Source organism: Syngnathus leptorhynchus, chromosome 15 (assembly GCF_054491065.1).
Source record: "Syngnathus leptorhynchus isolate UIUO chromosome 15, UIUO_Slep, whole genome shotgun sequence".
Taxonomy (NCBI): Eukaryota; Metazoa; Chordata; class Actinopteri; order Syngnathiformes; family Syngnathidae; genus Syngnathus; species Syngnathus leptorhynchus.
In genome coordinates, this window is record NC_141209.1 from 6,290,406 (window position 1) to 6,314,280 (window position 23,875).

At 44.1% G+C, this 23,875-nt stretch overlaps 1 protein-coding gene across 3 annotated transcripts in view; it reads left to right on the forward strand.

The window, feature by feature from the left end:
- The window catches only part of kif26ab (kinesin family member 26Ab), a 48,011-nt gene that overhangs the window by 11,728 nt on the left and 12,408 nt on the right, over positions 1-23,875 (forward strand). The window contains exons 3-5 of one of the 3 annotated variants that reach the window (XM_085932351.1): positions 8,174-8,593; positions 11,106-11,320; positions 23,187-23,370. In XM_085932351.1, the coding sequence (XP_085788477.1) occupies positions 8,174-8,593; positions 11,106-11,320; positions 23,187-23,370 (819 nt within the window). Of the gene's footprint in view, positions 1-8,173; positions 8,594-11,105; positions 11,321-13,806; positions 14,118-19,925; positions 21,664-23,186; positions 23,371-23,875 lie in introns of those variants that run through there. The other 2 variants (XM_085932350.1, XM_085932349.1) reach the window with 2 other exon arrangements.

Below are 23,875 nucleotides of genomic sequence, written 5' to 3' on the forward strand. Positions count from 1 at the left end.
CACAATTTTCAAAAAAATTGGTATGTATCCTTCCAAGTTCGTTCTTATGATGCCTTTGTTAAAAACCACACATTTATTTGGATTTTCACTCATCCAGATCATCGTCAGTCCACTTCAATTCTAGACAATTCCATTTCTATGTTGTGTTTTTGTTTTCAATCAGAAGACAAATATATATACGCTTCAAACTGTTTTGCACATACAGAAATGTGGAACTTCAAAAGCAACAAAATTCCAACCTGCAGGATATCGGTCAGTATAAATGGGAGCAGTTCTGGTGCTGATCCAAATTAGAATTTAGTCATCTTGCTGGTTTTCTTCCTGCTTTTGAATTTCAGGCCCTTTAAAGAAAATAGATACCCCATGCAGCATGTTTGCAGGCAATCACTGCTTGTTTGTGCGGCTGTGTTATCATTGCCTGCTTCCTGTCAAAACAGGAAAAGTCAGGGGTGAAAATGGTGCCTAGGAAAGTGCTGCCCTTCATCTGTGTTGGCTTCAGCTCAGGCCCCGCCTGATAGTGACCCTCCTGATCGGGAAAAACACTTCAGGTCCGGGGTGTAACCCGTAACCATGGTGTTATTTTTTTATCACTTTCAGAAAGCCTCACGAGGGATGGCTTCATTGCTTTTCCTCAACTGTTGACAAAAGTCTGGGTCATTTTTATCTCCTAAAATACTACAGCAGCTGTCGGCAGCGGAGTGATGGAGATCTCCCACCTGACCTCGTATGATTGAGGTCTCTGTTTAAAAAAGGAAATCCTTTTTGACTTTTGATAATCATGAAAATGAGATCTTGCTTTTCTCTGAATGGACCTCCAAGCAGTCCTTTGTTGGAGTTCATCTGTCTTATGCTTTTCATCATTCACGATAATGAAACACACACCCGGAGATAATTTTGAGAACATTCCAGTCTGCTATCATTGCACCTCAGGCAGTGTATTAAGGGCTGATGGCGGAGCAGGTAAAAGGCTAGACGTCTGCCGTGATGTGGCGAAAAGAGAATTCGCTAACACAGTGTGTAGCCGGCTCATTAGCGAGTTGGCTAATTATTGACAGGTGAAAATAAGAACTATCTCATATTCTGCCTCCAGTCACGATTCACTCTATTCAACTGTGGAATTCCGCAAGGCAGACAGCCGTGCTACTTATAGCTCTTTTACGAAGTTTCCAAAAAAGAGCCTGCTGCTTACACAAGAATGTTATTGTTCGATTGACCAGAGCGATTGCGTTTTACGCAACAATGTCTGTGGAATTGAGTAAGGCAATATGTGAGTACAAATATACGAACATGTAAACAAGTTAAGCACAAACTGAAACGCTCAAGATATGGGAGGGGATGGTTCATTTGTCTTTTCTTGGCAGTCGTTTTGGTGATGTTCCAGCACTCTGGCAGGAGGCCGCACTGACGCTGACCTCTATGAGTCACACTATTAGTTACCCTTTGACCTCTCAGTCTGACAATCGAGCAACAAGCACGGATGGAGGCATGCTTGCGCATCTTAGAACTTGCTTTACATACAGATGTGTGTGTATGTGTGTATGTGTATATAAACAGACAAAATGTGATATCAGCCCTGAAAAGAACAAAACAAAGAGAGGGAGGGGTCAAGATATACGGCCCCATTTTCATCTTAGTTTACTTAAACATTGTCGTCCACACACAATATGTCAATTGCACTTTCAATTCATGTTATGTAAAAATATTTACTGCTTGGGGTTATTTGTCCATTTTTAAGTGCACAATTCAAACTCATTTTTCATGAATTTGCTAATTTTCTTGAGCTACACTTGTCTTCTGATATAAGAAAGACAAAGCTGACACAAAACCAAGATTTTCATTTATTTTGAATGTTTTAGAATTCATATTTTAATCATAGAATAGCAGTTGCGGTGTGAGAGAAAAGGTTTAGTAACCTTTGGGAAACATTTTCGAATAAAAGATTTTGGCAGGATGCTATTGTTCCCATTTGACAAAAGTAACAAAATGTGCATGTGGAACAAGATTGATAAGCAATGCATTTTGATGCTGAATGAAAATTCCCATTCGCTAAGTGGATTAGTGCACATTATTCTCCATCATGATAGTTCCACCCACTTCCTTATCTCCCGAGTCTCAATTGAATGTGTCTAGACATCTCAATTAGCAAGAAATAAGAGCTGGTTAACGTTATCGCATTGTGTTGTTTTCTATCTCTTCTCTTCTCACCAGGGTGTACTTTTTATAAAGAGAAAACACTTTCGCATTCCTCTTCCGCACCCCCCTGGCTTAAAGACTCAGACCGAAGCCGAAATCCCTATTATTAGCGAAAATTGTGTTGACTGAGAGATCAATGCCATGTTAATCTTGAACATGGACATCTTTCATTCTGAATGAATATTCCTAGAACCTCCAGCGGTTGGCTGGTGCACCAGATTGATTCAGCCTTTTGCAACTCTGCTGTTCCATTGTCCTTGTGGACAGGCAAGAGGCTTTGTCACGCACAAAGAATGTCACTTAGTGAGATAATGACTTCTAGAAACGTGCTTGCACAGCTCACCTTGGCATAGAATGAACCGAGTTAACCTTTTTTTTTTGCGTCGAGTATTTTGTGTCAGAATTATCAAAACTTGGACCAAATTTATTAAAATATTTGACCTTTCCTCTTTCAATCAAACAAACTAAATGAAACATTAATTATGTATCATTAGGCTTCTATGGTGGAGAGAGCCTCCAGTGGAAATTCATTGCACTCGTAGCAGTTTGTTTTCTCTCTAAATAAGTTGTAGAAAAGTGTGAGTGCTCCGTCTGAGTCGGAACAACCCCCTTCAAAACAAACGCCATCTCTCTCTCACCCTCTGGTGTGACAGTTGAGACAGAGGAGAGGCAGGTGGCTGTCATCACAGAGGAGGGGGGGGGGGTTCACTGGTTTGGAGGAAACTCTTGAGGCTGGTTTCTATACTTTTGTGGTGAGTGTTTTAAAGTGGGCTCTTCAATTCAAACAGGCCTTTCAACAAGCTCCAGTGGATGGTTTAGAATACAGAATCCTGGTTTACTTTGGAAACTGCCTCGGAGGGCTTTCCAAATGCTCGGAAAGTATAATGTGTGTTTGACTGTCAGTGTGAAAGACATTCATGTGAACGCCTGCCGTTGGTCATCTGAGTGTTATGAGATTTTGTAAAGTTTTTGCTTTTACCTGCCTTTTACAGCAACATTTCGGACTCTATTTCTGCAGACAGGCACAGCAGGTGTAGTTTACTGTTGGGCAATTTGTCAGACCGCACTGCACCAGACTGGGCAGAAAGTAGACTCGAACTTAGAGCAACTAAAAGCAGGTCTAAGTTGTGGCGCAGATTCTGCACTTCGCTGATGTGCGGTGAATGTCATCGTGGACATCTTGCAGTTCCTTATAAATATGGTTTAGGTATGCAGACCTATTGCATGGACTTCAGCGAACTTGTCTGTTATGCTTCCGCTCTCCTGTGCTGAATTTAAAGGTTTTGAGAAAGGCCACTTGAATTGTCTGGGAATAAAGTTGACCAAGTTCACTTCCACATCGGCGCAAACACCCAAAAGAAAGACTACGCTTTGTGCTGGACTTGCCTTGAGCATGAAAATAGGCCCCCTGGTGTCTGTCTCCAGCTTGCCTGTTGAATATTTTATTCGTTATAATTTACCATCTTGATTTGTTTTTGGGAGCTCACTCTGGTGGGGTAGAATAATCTACCACGAGAGACATCATAGAGGCAAGAAGCAGCCATTCCAAATAGACGAGCGTGTGTTTTGGTGAAGGTGATGTACACACAATGACTTTTTTAACCAATACAAACAGTTTATATTTTTTCTAAGCCATCAGTGAGTTGCACGACTAAGCAGATGCCATTTGAGTGGCCAGTCCTCAGAGTACGATTACCCTTTTTAAAGTCGATGAAAGAGACAGTAAATCCTGCTTCAGCTCTGCCGAGGGCAGCGAAAGAGGTCGGGCAAGGGGGAGCGAGGGAGAATGGAAGTCTGTCCAAACAATGTGGAAGGGGCTTGTTTTCTTTATGTGCGTGAGTGAACAGGAAAGCGTAATTAACTGGCCAAGTGGCGAAAGGTTGGAGTGATGGATTGGAGCAGTGCAGAAAGCGCATTGGGTCAACAACACACACACGCGCACTAAAGCTTTGTCCAGTCATTTTTTTATGTACGTTTTAACAGTAAGGTCATGCTACAAGTGCCCCCCCCCCCCTCCACTGCAGATGGACGCGCTGGCCATAGGGATCAATGAAGTTCTTGATTGTCGCATTCAAACGCTATCATGGTTTAATCAACACAAGTAAGAGTTTTATTTTTGATGCCGCAATTAAAACGCTAATTAGAGAAGATACTTATGAAAAGGTCACGTACAAAACTGCGATATAACTATGCGCGGTGTTAAAGAGAGAAGAAGTAGAAATGGCTTTGAAGGCCTTGACAGCATACCATTGCTGGACAGGTGGTTGTATCACGTGTTGAGAGTGTCACAAAAGGGGAAGACCGATTTGCATTTTTAGTCAGCAGTTTCTCGACGGTCAAAGGGAGGAGAGGCCTAAATCACGCAGGCAAGGCTACACAGTCTGACATCTGTCTCCGTAAGTTCCTCGCGAGGGAACAGATGCCAGAAGCTCTCATATGGGGTTGCTCATTTAAGGGAATACTCACGCAGATATCTGGCGCTCTCCTCCAAACTTCTGTTTTGTCTCGGAAAATTTTGCTGACTGCATGCTGTGAGTATTAGGTTGTTTGTGTTCAAACTGCTATGCCTGCATGTTGTCATTTCTGTTTGGATGGATGTTTGTTTTTTTGCACGTTAGCATGCAGTCACGCGCTGAATCGATTCCGCAGCCTTATGTGTCACAAATGCTGAAACAGAGATAATTTGACGAAATGTGTGTGAGCTGACTGTTGCTGCCTCATCAATATTTGATGGAATCTCACCAAAAACGATTACATTTTGTGACTAGAGCAACAAAGAATAGGAGGTTACTTAAGGTCAAACATCCATCACCAGTGCTGAACTACAATTTAGTATATTAATAATCAAAAATATATATTTTTTAATTATTTTTTGTTGATTCTTGACGGAATATTCTACAATTACAATATGAACGGTGCATATAAGCAACTGGATGATAAATGTTTTTTTCCATGCTTAATGTTAATTTACAGTAAGTACACAACACAGCTCAGATTGAAATGAAACATGAAAAGAGAAAAAAAGTGTGGTTATATTAAATCCGTTTTTATGACTGATTTGTGTAATCTCATTCAGTCACAAGTAAGGCGCCAACATGTGTTTGAAGTGATTTGCAGAGCCGTCCGGCTTTGTGTTCCACTCAAGGCGTTCCCACAGTTGGCAGAGTCGCACACGAGTGTGACATCCTGAGTCATTGTGTTGCGTGCCTCCGAGCAAGCGGTGGTTAAATTTAATGGTGTGTATCCCACACAACTGCTGTGCCACTAAAAGCTTCACCTGATATCTAATCAGAGTCCACGCTTGCAGGCCTTCCAACCCGCTGCTTTCCTCCAGGGGATCTCGGCACAGTCGTCTCTTTTCAGGTGGCGGAGAGAGTTGAGGAAGGGCAAAGCGGTTGGAGCAGGGAGAGATGTGTTTCTTTTATCCCGGGGATGTAATCTGCCCTAATGCTTTGCGCCCACCTGGGGCAAGACCAGCAGCTGTGCTCCTCCATCTCCCACTTGGCTTTCAGGGGGCAACCCGGCTTACCTGTGGGAACGCTGATCATCCCTCGTCCTCATCTGAAGACCCGGATTGGGCCCCTGCATGTTTCTTGGGGGTCAATTCCTTTTGAGTCTTATGGACTTGGTGTGTGGTGCTGGTCAACAGAGTCTTGAGCTAAGTAAACAAAGATGGCTCAAGTCTTGTTCTTTTAATATAGAAAGAAGAGCATGAGAGCACTGTGTGGTCTTGACTTTATTATACGCTCAGTCATACAATCGAGGACAATCGTGGTCAAATGAAACTGGAAATGAAATTCGAGCCAAAGTGCGATTTAGACTCACAAAATAAATCATGCACAGGGCAAGTCTCCAAAAATATCTGTAGGGTGTGCTGTTTGACTTCCATTTTTTTCATTTTTTTTTATTTAAAAAAGACAAATGCACATAGGCACAATTTTTCTTCATTTTTCTTTCTGCCACCATGGGAAATAGAAAGAAATAGCCTCAACTGGATTTTTTTTTTCTTCCACAGAGTGCTTTTAGCCTCAACGAAGCGTGCCCTTCACTGACTGAGGGAACTCATGCATTTAAAATCGTCGTGACCTTCTGGTGATTTAAGTCAACTCCACATCGGACTGACGTTAAACACCACCTTTCAAATGAATAGATGCATTTTTACTTGATTTCTTCTTCAAGAAAAGATGCAGTAATTGCTTGACGTATATGATGTGATTTTGTTAAAAGTCTATCTGCCTGTCCAATCATTCACAAAAGGTTGAGCTTGTTATCATCAGTCTGTATAATGACACGCCATCAATCCCGCAGAGATACATCCAGTTAGATGCTCTGCCCTGGTTTTCATCAAAGACACTGACAAACTTAAGAGAGCTCTACAGAAGCAGGTTTGCCTTCTCCTCCCACAGCGGTCAACCAAGCTCCTCTCCATAATAAGGCGGCGGCATCTGACTACGTTTGTCCCCAGAGTTTAATAAAGATCAGTGCTGACAGGCAGTAAAGCAACATAACCACCCACAAGTCTCCAGGCAAATGGCCACAACCCGGGCCTACCTCCTCCATCCGCCCTTCTTGTCTGTCTCTCCTCTTATCTGCACACGCGCCTGGCTTGAAAACTGAAACCATCTCCCACTTTTGAAGATTCAGATCCTCGACGTCAACTTTCGAGCGCTCGGATTGCCTTCTCCGCTCTTCGTCGGTATGTCCTTCACTTTTATCATTCTCACATCATTGGCCATCATCTGTGTCATCATCCCAAACACACTTGTGGCCATGACCCTCCGTTCACTGGGCTCGGCATAAAGCTTGGAGACAGTTTTACAGGACGAGCCTGCTCTCTAACCTCCCAAAACCTCAGTGAATAGCAGATGGGCTCAGCTTTGTGTGTCTTTTTATTAGCTCCCTTAAATCAACACTTAACAATGCACGCAGAGTGGCAGGGGAATTGATCTCTTCCATCTACCCGTGCCCCGAGGTGGGTTTGCCGAAGGGTAAAGGGTAAGAGAGGATGGATGGACGGAGTTAACCGGTTTTGACGTGGCTTCAATTTCCTGGCTGGGAAGCAACGAGGCAGTTGTGCTGGGACTTTCACTTACGTCTCCCAAGACCACATTTGTTGTGGATTGTAGAAAGTGACAGCTGACTTAATTTGGAGTTTGTACTCATTTTTAGACATCTTTTGTGTCTTTTGGGTCCGATGTATTAGGTGTCTTCTGGGTTTGATGTATTAAGTAGCATTGCATTAGGGCACTGGATTATTGTTTCCCCTCTCACTCCTCGTGATCACCTCCGAGGGTCCGCAGAGCAAAGGCCTCATAAACATTGATGTTTGGTCCGTGGGCTTCTGTCTTAGGCCGTGACTCCACTAGGCTAGAGCTCGATGCCCCTTTATGCCTCTTAAGAGACTGAGTGTGTGTGTGTGTTTGTTTGTATTAAAATGTATTCTGTCGTCTCTGGTCGAATTTGAATAGTTGGCTGCCTCCAGCTTCAGAAGGTGCTTATTTTCACATTTGCTGGTTTCTCATCTGTTTTTCATGCAGAGGCACTTATCATATGTAAATTGTATAGCTTTTGGTGCCAGCTTCACTTCAGCTGTTGTTTTCCTTCAGCATTCCTCCCAAGCTGAGAGGAACACCCTAGGGAAGCGTTTTTGCTGTTAAAGTAAAAAGGACAAAACTTCACTGGACACTGCCTGGAGAAGATGGAGAAGGATGCGACACTTTCAATTTCAAACAAAGCAAAATGCATTAAGATACTGTCGGATTTTAATGAGGATTGTCTGTGGGGATGTTGTACTAATCCACTCGAGTCTTATCTTCTTTGTTTTTTGATTGTTTTGATCTTGATCGGCTCCCCAGAATACATAATCAAATGAACGTCTGCTCCCAGACGGAATAGAACAGCTGACGTTCTCAGAAAACAACATATTTGTGTGCAAAGAGTTACAACAAAACTTTTAATGTGTCTTTTCTTCTCGCCACAGGACACGGGCTATGCATCATTTCTGTTCGAGCAACTCCACACATCTGGCAGCAAGGAAGGTGTCGTCACATGCTGTCAGGTGTGCTTCACGCCTCTCCATCAACTGAAGCAGGAGGCTCTCCAGACTCTCAATGCTCCCGTCCTCGCCCTTGGCTCCGACATGCCGGCCCTGCCCGCCTCTTCCTTTCTCCCGCAGCCTTCGAGATTTGCATCCAATGTCCATGCAAATCAACTATCCAAAGGCCAAACTGCCATCTCGGAGAAGGGGAACCCGTCAGGTCCAAAGTCCAGTGTCCAGGTGACAGTGGCAGGAGGGCAATTTAGCGGATCTCTGAGCTCCGTCACCATCCAAGCACAGCAGTACCTCGAGGGCGTTTGGAGCATCTCCAGGGTCAACAACTTCCTCCCTCAACCTAAACCGGTATGCCTTTCTAAATACCACTCAGCATTTTTTGATGACTTAATGACTTTTTAAAAGAAGGTCAATTCCTCAGTGGCAGTTAATATAAAATCTGCTAATGTAAGTCTGACCACTTATAGGTTCCTTTGTGCTTTTGGGCCACAAGCTCATCACATGTAGAGAGTAAAGCCACACTAGGGGAATTTTCCAGCAGTCTTGAAGGGCATAAACCTTAACCATAAATTTCTGAGGCAACAGATTTTTTTTCCCCTCTTGAGAACATGAGTGTTAAATAAATAAGAATTTAATTGTCAGCAGGAATAATTAACTCTCATTCCTCAGTATTCAGAGACAACGTTATTCTACGTTAGAGGCCGTCACGCTTGTCTTATGACTCGAGGCCATTTCAAATGTCCACCATGGCCATTACTCTTCAGTCACATTGGATAAGTGCTGGACGGGTCTTTGACGTCAGGGTGGTCAGGGTCCCCTCATGCTGTACTTCCTTTATGAGCGAGAATAATTCAACTGCACGTTTTTCAATCAAACTAACCCATCGCAGAATTTTGCTGGCTGCTAATGTCAAGTCGAAGAACAACCCGATCATTGTGATCTCATCGATTTGACACGCAAACCGGAGCTGATGTCTTCATTCCAATAGTCTAACTTTGAAATTCAAGATATTTGCTGTAACATATATTAGTTAATCAGGTCATATATTTTAATCGTATTTGTAAACCTAAATTGATTTATTTCAATTTGGCAAGGACATTGCTTTTCTTTGCTCTGGTGGCTGCTATTCATTAAAACCAGAAATTTCAGAAAGCCACAGAAGCTCTCGTGGTCCACTGCGCCTGAAGGCAAGAGCTTGAATTCATGATCCCCACTTGGCTCCTTTGGTGAGGAGGGCATGCACTGTTGTGGAGACAAAGAAGTATAGAGTCGCAGTGTTTGAATTGTGCGTGTACAGAAATTCTTGTGTGTGTAAGCCAGGGAGGCCAGAGCAGTCCCATACTGAGCACATTTTAGTGCTTCTTGGATCTATTGCCATTCCCTGTTGGGAAAAAGCGCTCCTTGTATCTGGAATAATTATTGTAGTGCTTGGAATTGGAACTATCTGGGCGCCCCTTGAATTGATTTCTTATAAGTTGTTAATTATTTTTACTTTCAAGCCAGAAAGAAAAAAACAGCCACCAATTTTCTTATAATTATAAAAAATAACTTGATGATCCAGAAATTGAATTGCTGTCATAATTGCCTGCATCTCAATCACTCGTGAAAAGATGAACTGCTGTTGACTCATTTTAACATTGGATGGTTTTGATGGGTTTGGTTCCCCTTTAAAGATTTTCTGTTTTACTTCAACCTCACCCCCCGTGCAAGCAAGCCTTTCTCATCGCTATTTTAAAGTCTCACCTCCATTCGTTTCCATTAGCCATGGAATCATGGGAGTGTGACCACCCAGATTAAGTGGACCTCTTTCACTTGGCCACTAGATCTGTTAACCAGTCAGATCTTAGGTCACAGGAGACTTCTGCCACAATCCCAACAGCAGAACAGCAGCCTTGCTTACTTCACACTCTCCATCAGTGGAAATTTCTAAAAATGTGTCTCCCACCTTGCTCAATGTCTTGAACTATTCATTGGAACCCCCGCCCCTCACCCTTACCAAAAAAAGGACATCAGACATGGGTTAAAGGGTGGAAGGCCAGCTCATTACTGGCTCGAAAAAGCTCCACTGACACAGCCTAATTACCTGACAAGGGGATAAATTGGACTTTTCACCAGGAATAAGGAGCCATTCCGGGTCCAAGGCTGCAGCAAGCAGCTTGGTTTGAGGGGCTTAAGTCCTCATTCTCAACACCAGGGGGAATACTCTGATGCACTCCACTTGTAACCAGCTGTCCCTGTGTGCTTGTGAAATTTTGGCCTGATGATTTGTAAAACTGATATCTAATAGGCTCAATCTGTGAACGATTTGATGAGCCATACAGGTCCGCTTCCTGCACGACTGAATTTGAAGTGCTGCGGGCTTTCATGCCAATGTGTGATGGGCCTACTTCCCTGGCATGGGCCCAGGTACTAACCAGCATGGCGGTAGCGAGGCGGAGATGGCTCATTTAATTTGTTTCTGCCTTCTTGCAGACTGAAGTTTACATTTGAAAAAATTCTCACCTCCAAAAGCATGTTGCTAATAAACTCCAAAGGACAGGATTGGTTTACACTTAATCATTGCTGATGAGTACAATACCAGGTAGGGAAGCTTCGTGAAGTTAATTATATTCGCTGTCATTAAGAATAAATGTGTGTCATTACTTAATGACAGTCGACTAGCCACAACCAAGTCGATAGAGTGGCCAGGAACGATGAATGGCACCAACGTTGCCGTTCGCTTGCACCAGTCAAGGCTGCTGACTCCAGCTAAGCGACACTGGCTGCAGCATCTGTCCGTCCATCTGTAGCGGAGGGGGAAATAAATGGAGTGGAAGGAGGTGCAGATTGTGGTCTTTGCTCAGTGTCTATGTGCCAACAGATCCAGAGTTTGATGGTGGACGCCGGCAGAGATGTCACGACCTCCGCATCCCCGCTCGCCACCATAACCAGCAGCGGTGGCGGCTCGACCAAAAGCAGCACCTTGACGCCCTGTCGCCTCCGAGGCCCCATGCAAACGGGCCTCCCTACCCCCATCACCAGTGCATCCAGCTCCATCACACCCTCCTCATCTGCAGCAGCCTCTTTCTTTATCAGGTGAGCACCTCCCCCAGGCTGTCATCCAAAGGTTGACTGACTAGATTAAGCAGTTGTTGAAGGAAAATGTGCATGAAGGACACACATGCATGCAAACGGTCGGTGTGTGCGTGGAAGAGGAGATTCGCCCTTGGAGATGGAGGTTCATGGCGTTCACTTAAACGTACGATTTGCAGGGTGATGTTGTGGCCATGGTTGAATGACGGCATGCGATAGGATACGCTCCATCACAAATTTAAATGAACCTTCACTTTACAGGCGCCAGTGCCTATGAATGCATAATAGAATTACATCATTTAATATAAGTAGGGAGAGTCTCACGAAGGGGCTTAGGTTAAGCTGTGTATTGTCCTGAGGTATTTCATGTTTAATTTGTAATTTTGAAAACAAACATTTTGCCAGCTTGCTATTAGAATTGGAGTTTTAGCTGCTCACTGAAGCTTTTTTGTGGCCAGAGTAAATTCTCAAAGTATGTTGGCAATGTCCAAACCTGCTGGGAATGATGCATGGGGACTATTGAAGGTCTGCACGGCATGAGGGAGAGGAAAGCAGGGAAGAAACTATGACAAGAAACCCTTGGGACATCACCGAGGGGGATTACCTTTTTCTCCAGAGGGGATTATGGGAGGATTTTAATTTGCAGGGGAATTCCAGCACCACCAACTTCCTCTGCATGTCCCTTTCTGTTCTACGGCCGAGACAACAGTGAGGTGTGACGCAGGATGGATTCCTGACACTGATTTATATGTTGTCATGTTTTCGTTAGAGCGGACCACAAAAAGATTATGATCAAGTACCGGACAGACAGGGGAGGAAAAAAAAGAGGGTGAGGTGAATCTGTTTTTTCCGCTGCAGTAGGTCCTGGTGGGTTAGAGGAGGTAGTGATGGAAGTCCCACCTTTCATTTGATTCCAAAGATAATTTGCTTGGCAGGAATCTAATGTTTAACTTGGCCCGGAGAAGTGTGACGATGCTTCGAACAACATTCCACACATGCAGAAAAGGGTGTTGGAGATGCATTGTGGCTGAGTTGAGACTTCCTGGAACTGCCGCAGCTGTTGCTCACTAGCAAAATATTATTGTAATCATTATCTCCTCCGAATTGTCACAACATCCTAAACGCTGATTAAAATTTTACTTCTCTGTGTTTTCATGATGAGAAAAAAAACTATTAGAAGAAATCCGTGTCCTTTCGGTTTGAGACTTGATTGAAAAACCCACATCTGATTAGTATTCTGGTTTGTTCTGGAAAGATACAATTAGTAGGATTTGTGCGCAAATCCGCAGCGCTGGGATGGTGAAAGCGGAATAATCAAATAGTTGCTGGCTCCTTGGACATTTGTTTGACATTCACCGACAACATTTCACTTGCAAATGAATTTTTAATCAGAAAACAATTTGCTTCAGTTGGGCTGCTCTTGCTTTTGTATATATCGTGAGGAACAAACAATTAACATTCTTGCTTTTGCTCTTTGGATAAAACTCTTCTTGATGAAATATTTTAAAGTATTATTTACTTGGAATGTGATCACCATCAAGGGGGGGGGCAATCATAATTTATGTCCTTTTTTTTTAACATTGATGCTGTCTGAATTATATTTTAGAGAGATAAAACGCTTGAAAAGAGGCTTGAAAGCCAAGAAGACAGGGTCAGTAATGACCAATTAGACTGACTCGACAGTTGCATGGAGACAAGAACAGTCAGGGGTCAAACACTGACTGGATGCTGTGCATATTGTTTGTGTGCGTGTGTGTGTGTGAGTGTGTTTGCGTGAATACTAGTGGGGAATAGCGCTCATGAATTTAGAGCCTCGTGTTTAGCCAACGAGCACGCTAAGCACTGATTGCCTTGTGACGGAGCATATGATTAGTGTATTGACACAATGCTGCGTAATGAAACCAGGTGGAGCTCGCAGCAGGGGCAAAACTGGAAAGAACTGCTTCCTCTATTCCAATATTCCTGTTCCATTAACACCTGCTGATTGTAAAGGTGGGGTTATTATTACCCAGAAGGCCCGCAGGATTTCTCAGTGGGGAAGCTACAGATTGCGTGATTTTCAATAAATTCGGCTTGGTTTGCTAATTTTCAATAAAGACAGCGTGAAAATTTTGTGGAAAAAAAAAAAATCCCGCATTTTTTAAGTCGTATTCCTTAGCGCAAGAGAGTTATCCAAATATTGCGCAAATATTGGTGGGTTGTGCAGACTGCAGCGGTGACATCAGTGGGGGCACGGCTAGGACAGCTGTTTACTGGAATGTGAACCTCGGAGGAGTGTCAGGAGGAAGTGGCCCGGGTTTATTGTACCTGCACTGCAGCTGCTGCCCAGGTGAGCCTTGTTTGCTAAAGACTATGATTTCACACAAGGAATCTTTCCGTAATTGTTGGCAGCCGTCGTTCTCGTGCTCGCTCACGCTTGTGCTCTCGTGCCGCTTCCCTTTGAACTGCTTTGAGTACGCTGCAGAAATTGAGTTCAGTATCGGTGACCTTTGACCTTATAAACACTCATCTGGATGAATAGACAATTCCCGCAGACTCACACTTCGAATGGTGCTGTTTGGTTGGTTGCAGTGTGTATGACAGTGGAGAGCATGACGCCTGACAAGTGGGCGGGGCATATTATGTAGAGTACAGAGGTCCACTGAGTGTGGAGCCACATGGCAGGAATAGCAGGACAAGACCAATGTGCTTGTAAATGATGGCTTTCGGAAAGCCAGCTCGGGCTCAATTCTAACTGCATCAGGAACCGGAGATGTGCAACTGTGGGGAAGAATATTAGATTGACCACAATGGGAGTCACGTAAGATTTGTTCCCACATGATATCCAGATAATTTATATGTTTAATGCCTCTGTTATGTTTGCGGTTTCTTCGTTTCTGCAGGCCGCTCGTTTGATCTCTCCAAAGTATGTTTCTATCTGTTTTGTCCTTTTCTCCTGTGCAGTTTTTGCATAGTTGAGGCTAGACTGTCTGCTCCCTGGAGGTGAGAGGGTAATGGTTGTGTTGTCAAGCCACCGCAAGATGGATTCCTCCACTGGGGCAGGAGTGTGAGCAGAATGTATAGCATAGCAGAAAAAGACACCGCTGAAATGCTGGCTCTCTTTTGAGACGCCAGTGTAATGTTAACACCTTCTGATAAACGAGAAATGATTCATATCAATCTGTCGAGGGCGTGCACGTATTCCCAGGGCAGCAAATGGTGCAATCACAAGTATGGAGTGGGTGGAATTTGAGATGGCTTGTTTTATTTATCTTTTTTTTTTTTTTTTAACCCTAGGCTCAACCACTGATTGCTATTTTACCACTAATATCAACATGGTGGAATTAATGGCTGCTAAACATGCAGTGCCAAACACAAATGGCTGCAACAACTGCTCATCCAAATACACCTTGGTGTGATTCCATCCAAGCCCGGCTGAGCTCCACCAAGGCTAACGTGTTGACGGAGATCCAGCCTGGCCTTGTTGTGTCAAGGACAAATCCTCCAACCACCCTCATGTGGTTTTCTAATCTGCCCACAGCTCTTCGTGTTTCTCACCGAACAGTTACTATGGGAGCGATAGATCGTTCATTGCATGCTTAATTCCGATTTCATTTCTACGGTGCTGCTTTTGGTTTCTACTTTCTACGAGTCTATGTGATCGTATCATGCCCTGCAGAAGTAGGCTGATGCACACCATTGTGACAGCCAGCAGTATCACTTGCGCTTGTCATCACCAACCTGCTAGTGAGAACCAAAACGGAGTGTTTGGTGCGGCTTGTGCTCTCTCTCCCTCTCCCTTGTTCCCCCAGATAAAGCTCTGAGTCAGTAAGTCTGTCTGGCCCACTCACATAGCCTGCAGAGGGTGGATGTCTGACAAACAAAAGAGCTGAAGTGCTGACGTGAGGCTATGTGCTCACCCCTGGTCCGTGAGGACTAAACCCCGCGGGGAGTAGAAGAAGCACGGCGCTTCTGAGAGATTCCTTTCTCATGTAGAGTCATGAGAGGACTTTTGTTGTTACTTGTCACCTTACATAGGGCTGCCTTTGTTTCATTCTATTGGTAGAGGTGATAAAAATATGGAAGTGTTGGACGTAGGAAGAAAAGGTCAAAGCTTTCATACCATTCCATTTCCAGCCCACATAGAACATTTATAACTCAATTGAACAGGAATGTACAATAAATAATGTCAGTGCATGTCCAGCCTTTTTTCCCTGATAATAAAAAAAGCACTCCTCTCTAAAAAAAAAAAATCGTTAGCTCCCAGTTTAGCTGAGTTGTTACTCTGAATGGAGATCCAATCTCACGCCTTGTGGGCTCAGGGTTACAATCCGTACTGTTTTCGTGTCAGTCAGTGACAGGTGTCATGCAAATGCGCACTGTTATCATACAATGCGAGAGTGTTTCAGGATAAGGTTGCGCTTAAGTGCTTCAGCTGATGCAAGGGGATATGTGTTTGAGGATTTGTATGACCTATTCTGTGCACATGCAAAATAGCTCCCAGTGGCCTCTGATACCCAAATCGCTCCCGGGCTTTAATATGGTACCATGACTCACGACAGACTTTTCAGATTCAGAAGAGAAACTCGTCACCATCTTCATAGACTCTGATTTTAACACTACCTTTAAAAAGTCTTGTTCAGATATTCCAAAGCTTTTTAGATATGTGCAGTGTCAAGCCAAAAGTTGCAGGAAAGCTTTTATCCTCTCTCCTTTACCGAATGCAGGATTATTCTGTAATCTGCTCACGACCGGATACGTGAGAGCTGGCTGCAGATGCAAAAAAAAAAATCCTATTATCCTCATCTACATTATGCAGCGTGGCCTGTACTACTACGTGAGTGATACAGGATCATCCTGACTTGATAATATTCTTGTAGCACGGCTATTCTTCCATTGGTTGAATGTTTTATCTGCATGCTATGCTACGTTCCACTCTGTCTTTTTTTTTCCATCTTTGTAATCTGCAACCACGTAGCAGACTCGAACGCCTGCGGCGTTTATTAAGTTGCCTATTAACTCAGATATACATAAAAGATGAGTAAACACATGTTCAAACTCCCCTGCCCTTGCTGCTTTGTAGCCTTCGGGACTGGGTGATTAAGCACCGAAATGATTTTTAGCAGCCCACAGGCCACTTTGTTGTGATAGCCTTTAAGTGGACGTTCAAATAAATAACCACTGGGTGTTTCTCCTTGGTTGCAAGTGATTAATGAAAAAGCAAAGTGGGGCAGAAGCTGTCACTTCCTCAGTCATCATGTCCCAAGATAAACATATATATGTCAAAAAAAAAAAAAAAAAAAAAGATTACAGTTTTTGTTTTTAATTCCCTAGATCGTAAATGTTGGTGAGGTGAGCAGCGCAGCACATCCTGAGAGTTTCAAGGGAAAGGTGTGGGTGGGAACGGCGGTTGAATCCGAGTTCAACGTGTAGCGAGCGTGTGATGTCATTCCAGTTGATTCCCTGCAGCCGCACACATCAGCACAGCCCAAATAGCTGTTGCAAACTGTGCAGGGTGTGAATACACAGGAAGGGATGAAAGCGGCTGTTAATCTTTGTCAGTGGTGCCAGGGCGGCTCGGGGGTGAGGGTGGGTGGGATAAACTGCAGTCTGCACAACCTAAGGAGAATATGTCTTCATAATCATCTGTCACCTATCAGATGAAATAGTGAATTTTTGTGCTGAGGTTTTCGCCCCCCACCCCCCCACCTTGCATGTTGAATCAGGTTTGCCATAGAACAGCATCTAGCACATGAAGCTACAATTTAGCCACTCTCAAACAAAAGGAGGTCAAAAGCTAAGGATTTAGCTTTGACTCTCATTTCCAATTCTTTCCTCCAGGGCTTCTAATTGGCTCCTCCATCTCATCGACTGACAATTGGGTCCAACGGTGCCCTTTTCTTTGTCTCCTCCTCCTCCATGACCTAATGTTCATCCCATTTAAAGCCATATTAGCCAAAAACAATAAAATGAACTGTAAATAGAACTATAGCCTCTGACTTTTGCCCTCAAATGTCCCTCATTTATAGGTCTTAAGCCCTCGTTAAGATGCTTGTCTAGTCAAGAGAGCTTTGTGGCTTTACGAGGAGAGTAGCAAACACCTACAAAAGCCAAAAGGTTAAAGCATTCAAGTACTCAAATCATCCCCCACTTTTGTGTCCTTTTGTCTTTGTGTAATTATTCAATTCTTAATGCAAAAAAAAAGCTTGTGTTAATCCGACTGGTTATACTTTCCTTTTCTGCCATTACACACCAAACCAGGTTTTCCTGAATATTGATGAGTTTTTGCACCAACTGTTCAATTTATTCTTGGCCAACTAGGGAATACCATTTTTGCGGGGAAAATAAAATTCCAAGGTGTCTGTGTCAAAGCCTCAATGATCAATTTTTCCTTCTCAGGCATAAAATTATTTGGTGCCGCATTGGTGGAGCCTCAGTGGCACTGAGCCATTACATGGGAATATTCAGCTGCTCTTTTCTTCTTCATCTTACTGGAAATGTCAGTGTCTTTGAACTGTTTCTCCCATTCCATCATCATAATCTCTGATTTATTAATCCTTTCACTTTCATGCATACGATTCCCCATTTGGTATTTGACGTGCAAGGTGAGACAGAAACAAAACAGCAGTTTATGGAACAAACATTTTTTAAAGGTTAAAACATGCAACATGTTTGGCACGTACTGTGCAGGATATTGCCCAGCCAATTGAAAGTCACATCCCTCACTGTCCACTTTAACTAGAATTCATTTATCTATATCCAATAAATCTTAGCCTGGAGGGATTGGGCTTTTTTTTTTTCTTGCATATACTGAGAGATGGCAGACACAGGCTGGGGGAAAACAGGCAGTCAGTCAGTTCGAATCGCCAATACGTACGTGTGATAAGATTTACTCAGCAAGATAAGAGTGTGAGTTCTTCCTTTCCATTTTAGGATTTCAAAATGGTTGGAAAGGAGTGTTTTTTTTTTTCTTGATGTGTGAAACGTTGGATTGTGAAAGTGAAATAACGGATGCTTGCTGCTTTGCTGAACACTCCAAGGATGAATCACTGTTTATAATAGGTGGGGCTGTGGGTGGGGGGGGCAAAGCAGGACAGCAGCCAGAATTTCAGACTGGGTACTCTTGATTGTTTTTAGTGAATTAAGAAAAGGAAAAGGAAGTGAGAAAATAATATACTTATACAAAGTCAACTTGTCTGATCAACCTCAATTATTTGCTCCATCTGAATCTTTTCCGGTTGGCCTTTCTTGTTGCTACACATTTTTGGCTCCATCTCCTCTATGCATTTGTGAACATGAGGTCATGAATGCTCAATCACCACTGAAGCGTAGCATCGGTCCGCTCTTGTTGTGTCATCATGGACATTTGTCGGCTTGCACGGATATGCAGATTTGGCATATACTTGGAAAGGAGCCATATGGGCTGCATTGTTTGAGTGTGGCTCACATTTATTTGGTAATACATTATTTTATTCCCCCTGCTCATCTCTGGGTCAAAAGGGTGTTTGATGGTGTCGAGGGCAGCCCATCAATAAGACGGTGTCTAGTGATTCTAGCCCAGGGAGGTTTCCTCTTATTGATTCTCCAAAAGCCAGCACCTCACCTGAACGACTTCCTTGTCAGTCAATCATGAGCATCTGCTGATACGGCATTTCTGGCAGCCTATCCAGCTAACAACATGGTTTTGTGAGCATTCCTTTCATAAATCCAAGACAAATTCGGAGCGTCTCCAAATGTGAGCCAGTCTGAAGCATTGTGCTGTAGTCATTATCGCTGCCTGGTGGTGAGCTTGGCTGCAGCTCAACATTCCCGTCTCCATTCATGAAGAGCCATTCTGGACAGCTAATCAGCTGCGCTGTGAGCATTTGTTGTGCACAGTCTGATATCGCTCTCACTCATCTGATCCCACCATGTCTACAAAGGGACAAAAATAAAAAAGAAACTCACTGAAAGGAAATGTCAAGGATAGTAAATGTGGCCAAAGGGGTAATTAGCTTCAGAAAAGGCCTACCTAAAGATCTCTGCAATTGGCATGGGGAACACAGACAAATCTGCTCAAACAAGGTGCAAGCAACAAATGATTTTCTGGGGGTGAGGAATTTTTCTCTCTCTCCGATGCCGAATAAAGAATTTTTTTTCCATTACATCCATTTTCTTTTGGGTCATTTCAATATGCAGTAATCATTATCTGTCCACGAGGTCTGTTCAGTAGGAGACAGTGATGAAGCTGAAACGCTATCAGGGCACTTCCAATGGTGACCGTTTACAATTATGACGTCATCTTGACATATAACACTTGAAGCCTCACTAAAGGGGAGACGCATTAGTCCAATAATGACTGGTTAGCCTGTCAGTGTGACCAATGTTCACATTAGTATTGTCTTCCATGTGGATGCTTGGCAATCAGGACACACCAGCGGAATTGGAAGCATGTGGCAAAGCTTGAGGGGAGCAACGACGACTACGCTTTGAAATAAGCTCTTGAGGCAAATTAAGTTGGACACGCTACAAAACAGCACAGGGAAGCGCGCCGAGGCTCGGAGGAAGCTAAAGGTTACGTGATACATCAAACCGCTTCATTACAATTCTGTGCTCGGCAAATAGGTAGGCAAGGGGTCTGGATTTTTTTTTTCCTTCTCTGCTTCCATAGTCAATCCATCCAAGTTCATAAAAGGGGCACTGTGTCAGAAGCGGAGAGGTGCACAGAGAGCGTGTGTATATTTGTGCTGTTCTGGCAGCACTCACACTCGCTCTGTCGGACGCTATCCAACAAGACCGATTGGTCGGCGGCCCAGGGAGCTCCGTGCTAAATTGGCAGCCCGGGGAATACGGAGCTCTCTTGCCCTGATGCTCGCCCACGCGCAGGCTTTCATTCTCCTCTTTCTACCCTTGACCGTTGACTGACTGCACTCAATCTCACCGTCCAGCATCAATCTGTCATTCGTTCAATGTCTTTGCCGCCTTGCTCATTTAGTTGCAACATTGCTTATTTATGCTATCCATCCTAAGTATATCCTTTCTTATCTGTACATCATTTTGGATGAATAGCACCTAGTTAATTACATTCTGCAACAAAGGCAAAATACAAATGTGCATATAATGTCAGGAGTAACCACACCAACATGCTCACATGCATGCACTGTAGGCATACTAACCAAATCTGTTTGAAGTGTGGGACCCTAAAAGAAGAGAGGGCTCCTGTGGGCATTAAGTATTCATCTGACGTGCAGTGGGGTGCACTGCATGCATGTGCGCGAGTTGGGGTTAGAAGAGCCTCTGTGTGTGCATGTGTGTGTGTGCATGTAGGGAAAAACAGTCCTTCCAAATTGCGCCGCAAGCAGCCAGCAATCGAGTGAGCTGACACTCCGTTGGGCTGTCGAAAGGAAAAGGGGATGGGCTGGGGAAAAAAAAAAGAGAGAGACAGAAAGCAAGACAGAGAAAAAGCAAGAGAGAGAGAGAAAGCAAGAGAGAGAGAGAGAAAGCGAGAGAGAGAGAGAGAGAGAGAGAGAGAGAGAGAGAGAGAGAGAGAGAGAGAGAGAGAGAGAGAGAGAGAGAGAGAGAGAGAGAGAGAGAGAGAGAGAGAGAGAGAGAGAGAGAGAGAGAGAGAGAGAGAGAGAGGAGGCATAGCAGGACAGCTGCCAGAATTTCTCTGCGAGTAGGAGCGAGAGGCAGACTAGGAATTCTCTCCCTTCTCAGCCAGCCAGTGGAAATCTTGCATCCCAGTCCGGAATGCTGATTCCTGCATGTGAGCAGCAGAGACTGGGAAGGACGTGATCCTCAGAATGAGCAGCCACCACCACAGGGGGATTAAGCATGCAGCCTGTGATGTGAATGCAGAATGAATGTGAATGAAGGGGCGGAGAGCAAAACTGTGTGGACTGTTGCTGGATTGCTGAATCTTTGGACGGCGGCTGAAGTTTCTCGAGAGCAGAAGGATGGAAAGCTTTAGAAGTGCTTTAGTGGCGCGTGAAATGAGGGGATGCTCCGTCTCCTCCTGACCCCTCATTTCCTCCATCCAAGAAGCCCTGCGGACTACCCCTCCTCACACATTGGATACTCTTCCTGTGTGCCCATTCTCTCCCGCCCCCCATTCAGTCCCGACGTCGTCCACACCTCCTCCTCCTACTCTGCATCATCTTCGCTCTGTGAAATCAGGTGGACCCTCTATGATTGCCATCGGAGTAAAAAAGACCCCGGCGCCCTGGCTGGCGAGTGGCACCGCCTCGCTCCGTTCTCGCCAGATTGTGGCAGCATATCAAATGTTCAAGTAATGGAGAATGCTGACAACTCAAACATGGACTGCAATGTTGGACTCTATCAGTTGTCTATTTGCTGACTATCAGCTAGATAATGGATTGGAAAGAGCTGTAAGTATCCATCACAGCAATCCCTCTAACTTTATTTTATTTGCAGTAGAGCAGATTTCAGTCTGTCACTTATTCTTGACTTCATTTATTCTAAACTGCACACGAACCAGCGTCACTGCTGTCAGTGTTGGCAGTGAACAGGTGGACAAGCTGCCAGAGCCTCTCCTCAAAGCTTATTCCCATTGACTGATTGCGGCCAAGAAGGAGAGATGAGAGGAGTGTTAGCGAGAGAGGAAGTGACAAGTCATTCATTTCCTTTTGCGTTTCCTGCTCTTTTGTTTTATTTTAGGAAGAAAAAAATAGCCATGAATCATTTTTTTTCTCTTCTTCCTTACAAGTACATGGGCATCAGTTTTGATGCGTGAGGCAAATTTTGACCGCAGTGGTCACAACAGTTGGGAATCAATAACTATTTCTTTGTATTTCCTGTTGCTTCTTGATTCAGAATAGAGTGTAAGATGAGGTACATTTGTCTTGAATCAATGGGTTGCAAATACAGTTCCTCTCCAATGTTGCTTCACCTCCCATTCACCTCCACCACCATCATTTTTTCATCCGCACAATCCAGCCGGCATGCTCTCACACATCAGCCACTCCCCGGGGACAACCTTCTCCTGTAGCCCTCTTGGATGCAATAATTATTCCATCAGCCGGCAGCATGTTCTCTGATTGTGCTCAAGGGTTGTCGCTGCAGGGGAGGGCGTACAGTGGAGAGGTGAGGGATGAGGGGACTGCTAGCTGGGTGGTGTGGGGGGTAGTTGTCACTCCAGGACAAAGGGAGGGAGGGAAGTGTGTGTTTTTGGCAGTCCTGTCCGGAAGAGCCCTGAAATGGACTAATGGGCCTTGCTTGTTCACTTCTGTTGCTTCTCCCATGTGACATCCCAGCAACAACTAGGAGTCTAGACAATTTCAGCGAGTTGTGGAAGAATTGCACTTTCTACGACCTTGCATTGTCAGATTGGGTATTAATTGATCCCAGCAGATTTTATGGTCAAGTTTGACTATATTCCCTGCAGAGATATAGCAAGACAAAAAGAAGTTGATGGGCCAGACTCAGCTGACCTTGTCTGATTTTCTCGATATGATGGATAACAATTTTAAGGACTTTCCAAAGTTTGGCTTGTGTTACATCAGTTTTAAGCACTTGGTAGCATATAACCACTTGGTTTGGTAAAAAAAAAAAAAAAAAGCACTGCATGTTTCACTTTGAATTCTAAAACAGGAGAATATCGTGTGTTGTAATTGCCCTAGAGGAGAAACTCCCAATTGTTGTTCTTGTTCCACATCTAGGAGCTCTGTGTTTGTTTGATGCAGATAAAATCAATGCTCTTCACAGCTATGTCAATAGTACACAAAGATAGTCCCCTGGGGGAGGCAAAATGTAAGAATAGGCTGTGAAGAAGATGCATGACAGCATCTTTCATTGGAATGGATTCTTTTGAATTTGTTCTCATGGGAAAATGAAATAACTGGTTGTGGCCTTCTGGTTCTTACGCAATATGTTTGGTCTCGTTTCATTGCAGGGCAGCTCAGAAGCTCAACCTGTCCTCCAAACGGAAGAAGCAGCAACCTTCTCTGCTTCACCCACAGGAGCCTTCCATCTACCCCACAAACTTCAGCGGCATCCTGCAAGTGTCGCCCCCTCCTGCCCCACCATGCCTGCTCCGCGCCAGCTCCAAAGTCAAAGAGAACCCAGGGATGGGAAAGGTGAGACACCACCACCACCACCATCACGTGTACCCAACTAACAAATAAAATTAAATTAAATTAAACAACTTTATTTTCATTTTACACCATGGATGTATATATACAGCAAAATTATGACTTGTAATCCTGTGTGCAAACACACAAGGAAGTAGCATGTCAACGAAAACAAATCCACACTTGTGAAAACATGACCTCATCGCTGCACTTGACAGAGGTAAATATACACAAGACACAAGAGGGGGTGAAAGCTGGGTGGAGACACACTGGACATAATGCTGAAGGCAGTTTGCTATGGCTCAAATAGTCTCATTCTGATAAGCCTGCAGGAATGTCATGAATTCTCTCATTTGTGAGACCGGTATTCCTTTCACTCAATACGCTGAGAGGGTGGCAAGAGACAATCACAAATTGCAAATCTCTTCTTGTATCAACAACAGGTTTTGGATTTCCATGATTGCCGCACTGCGCAACGACGTAAGCCAAACTGGTAGCGATGGGGCAGTCA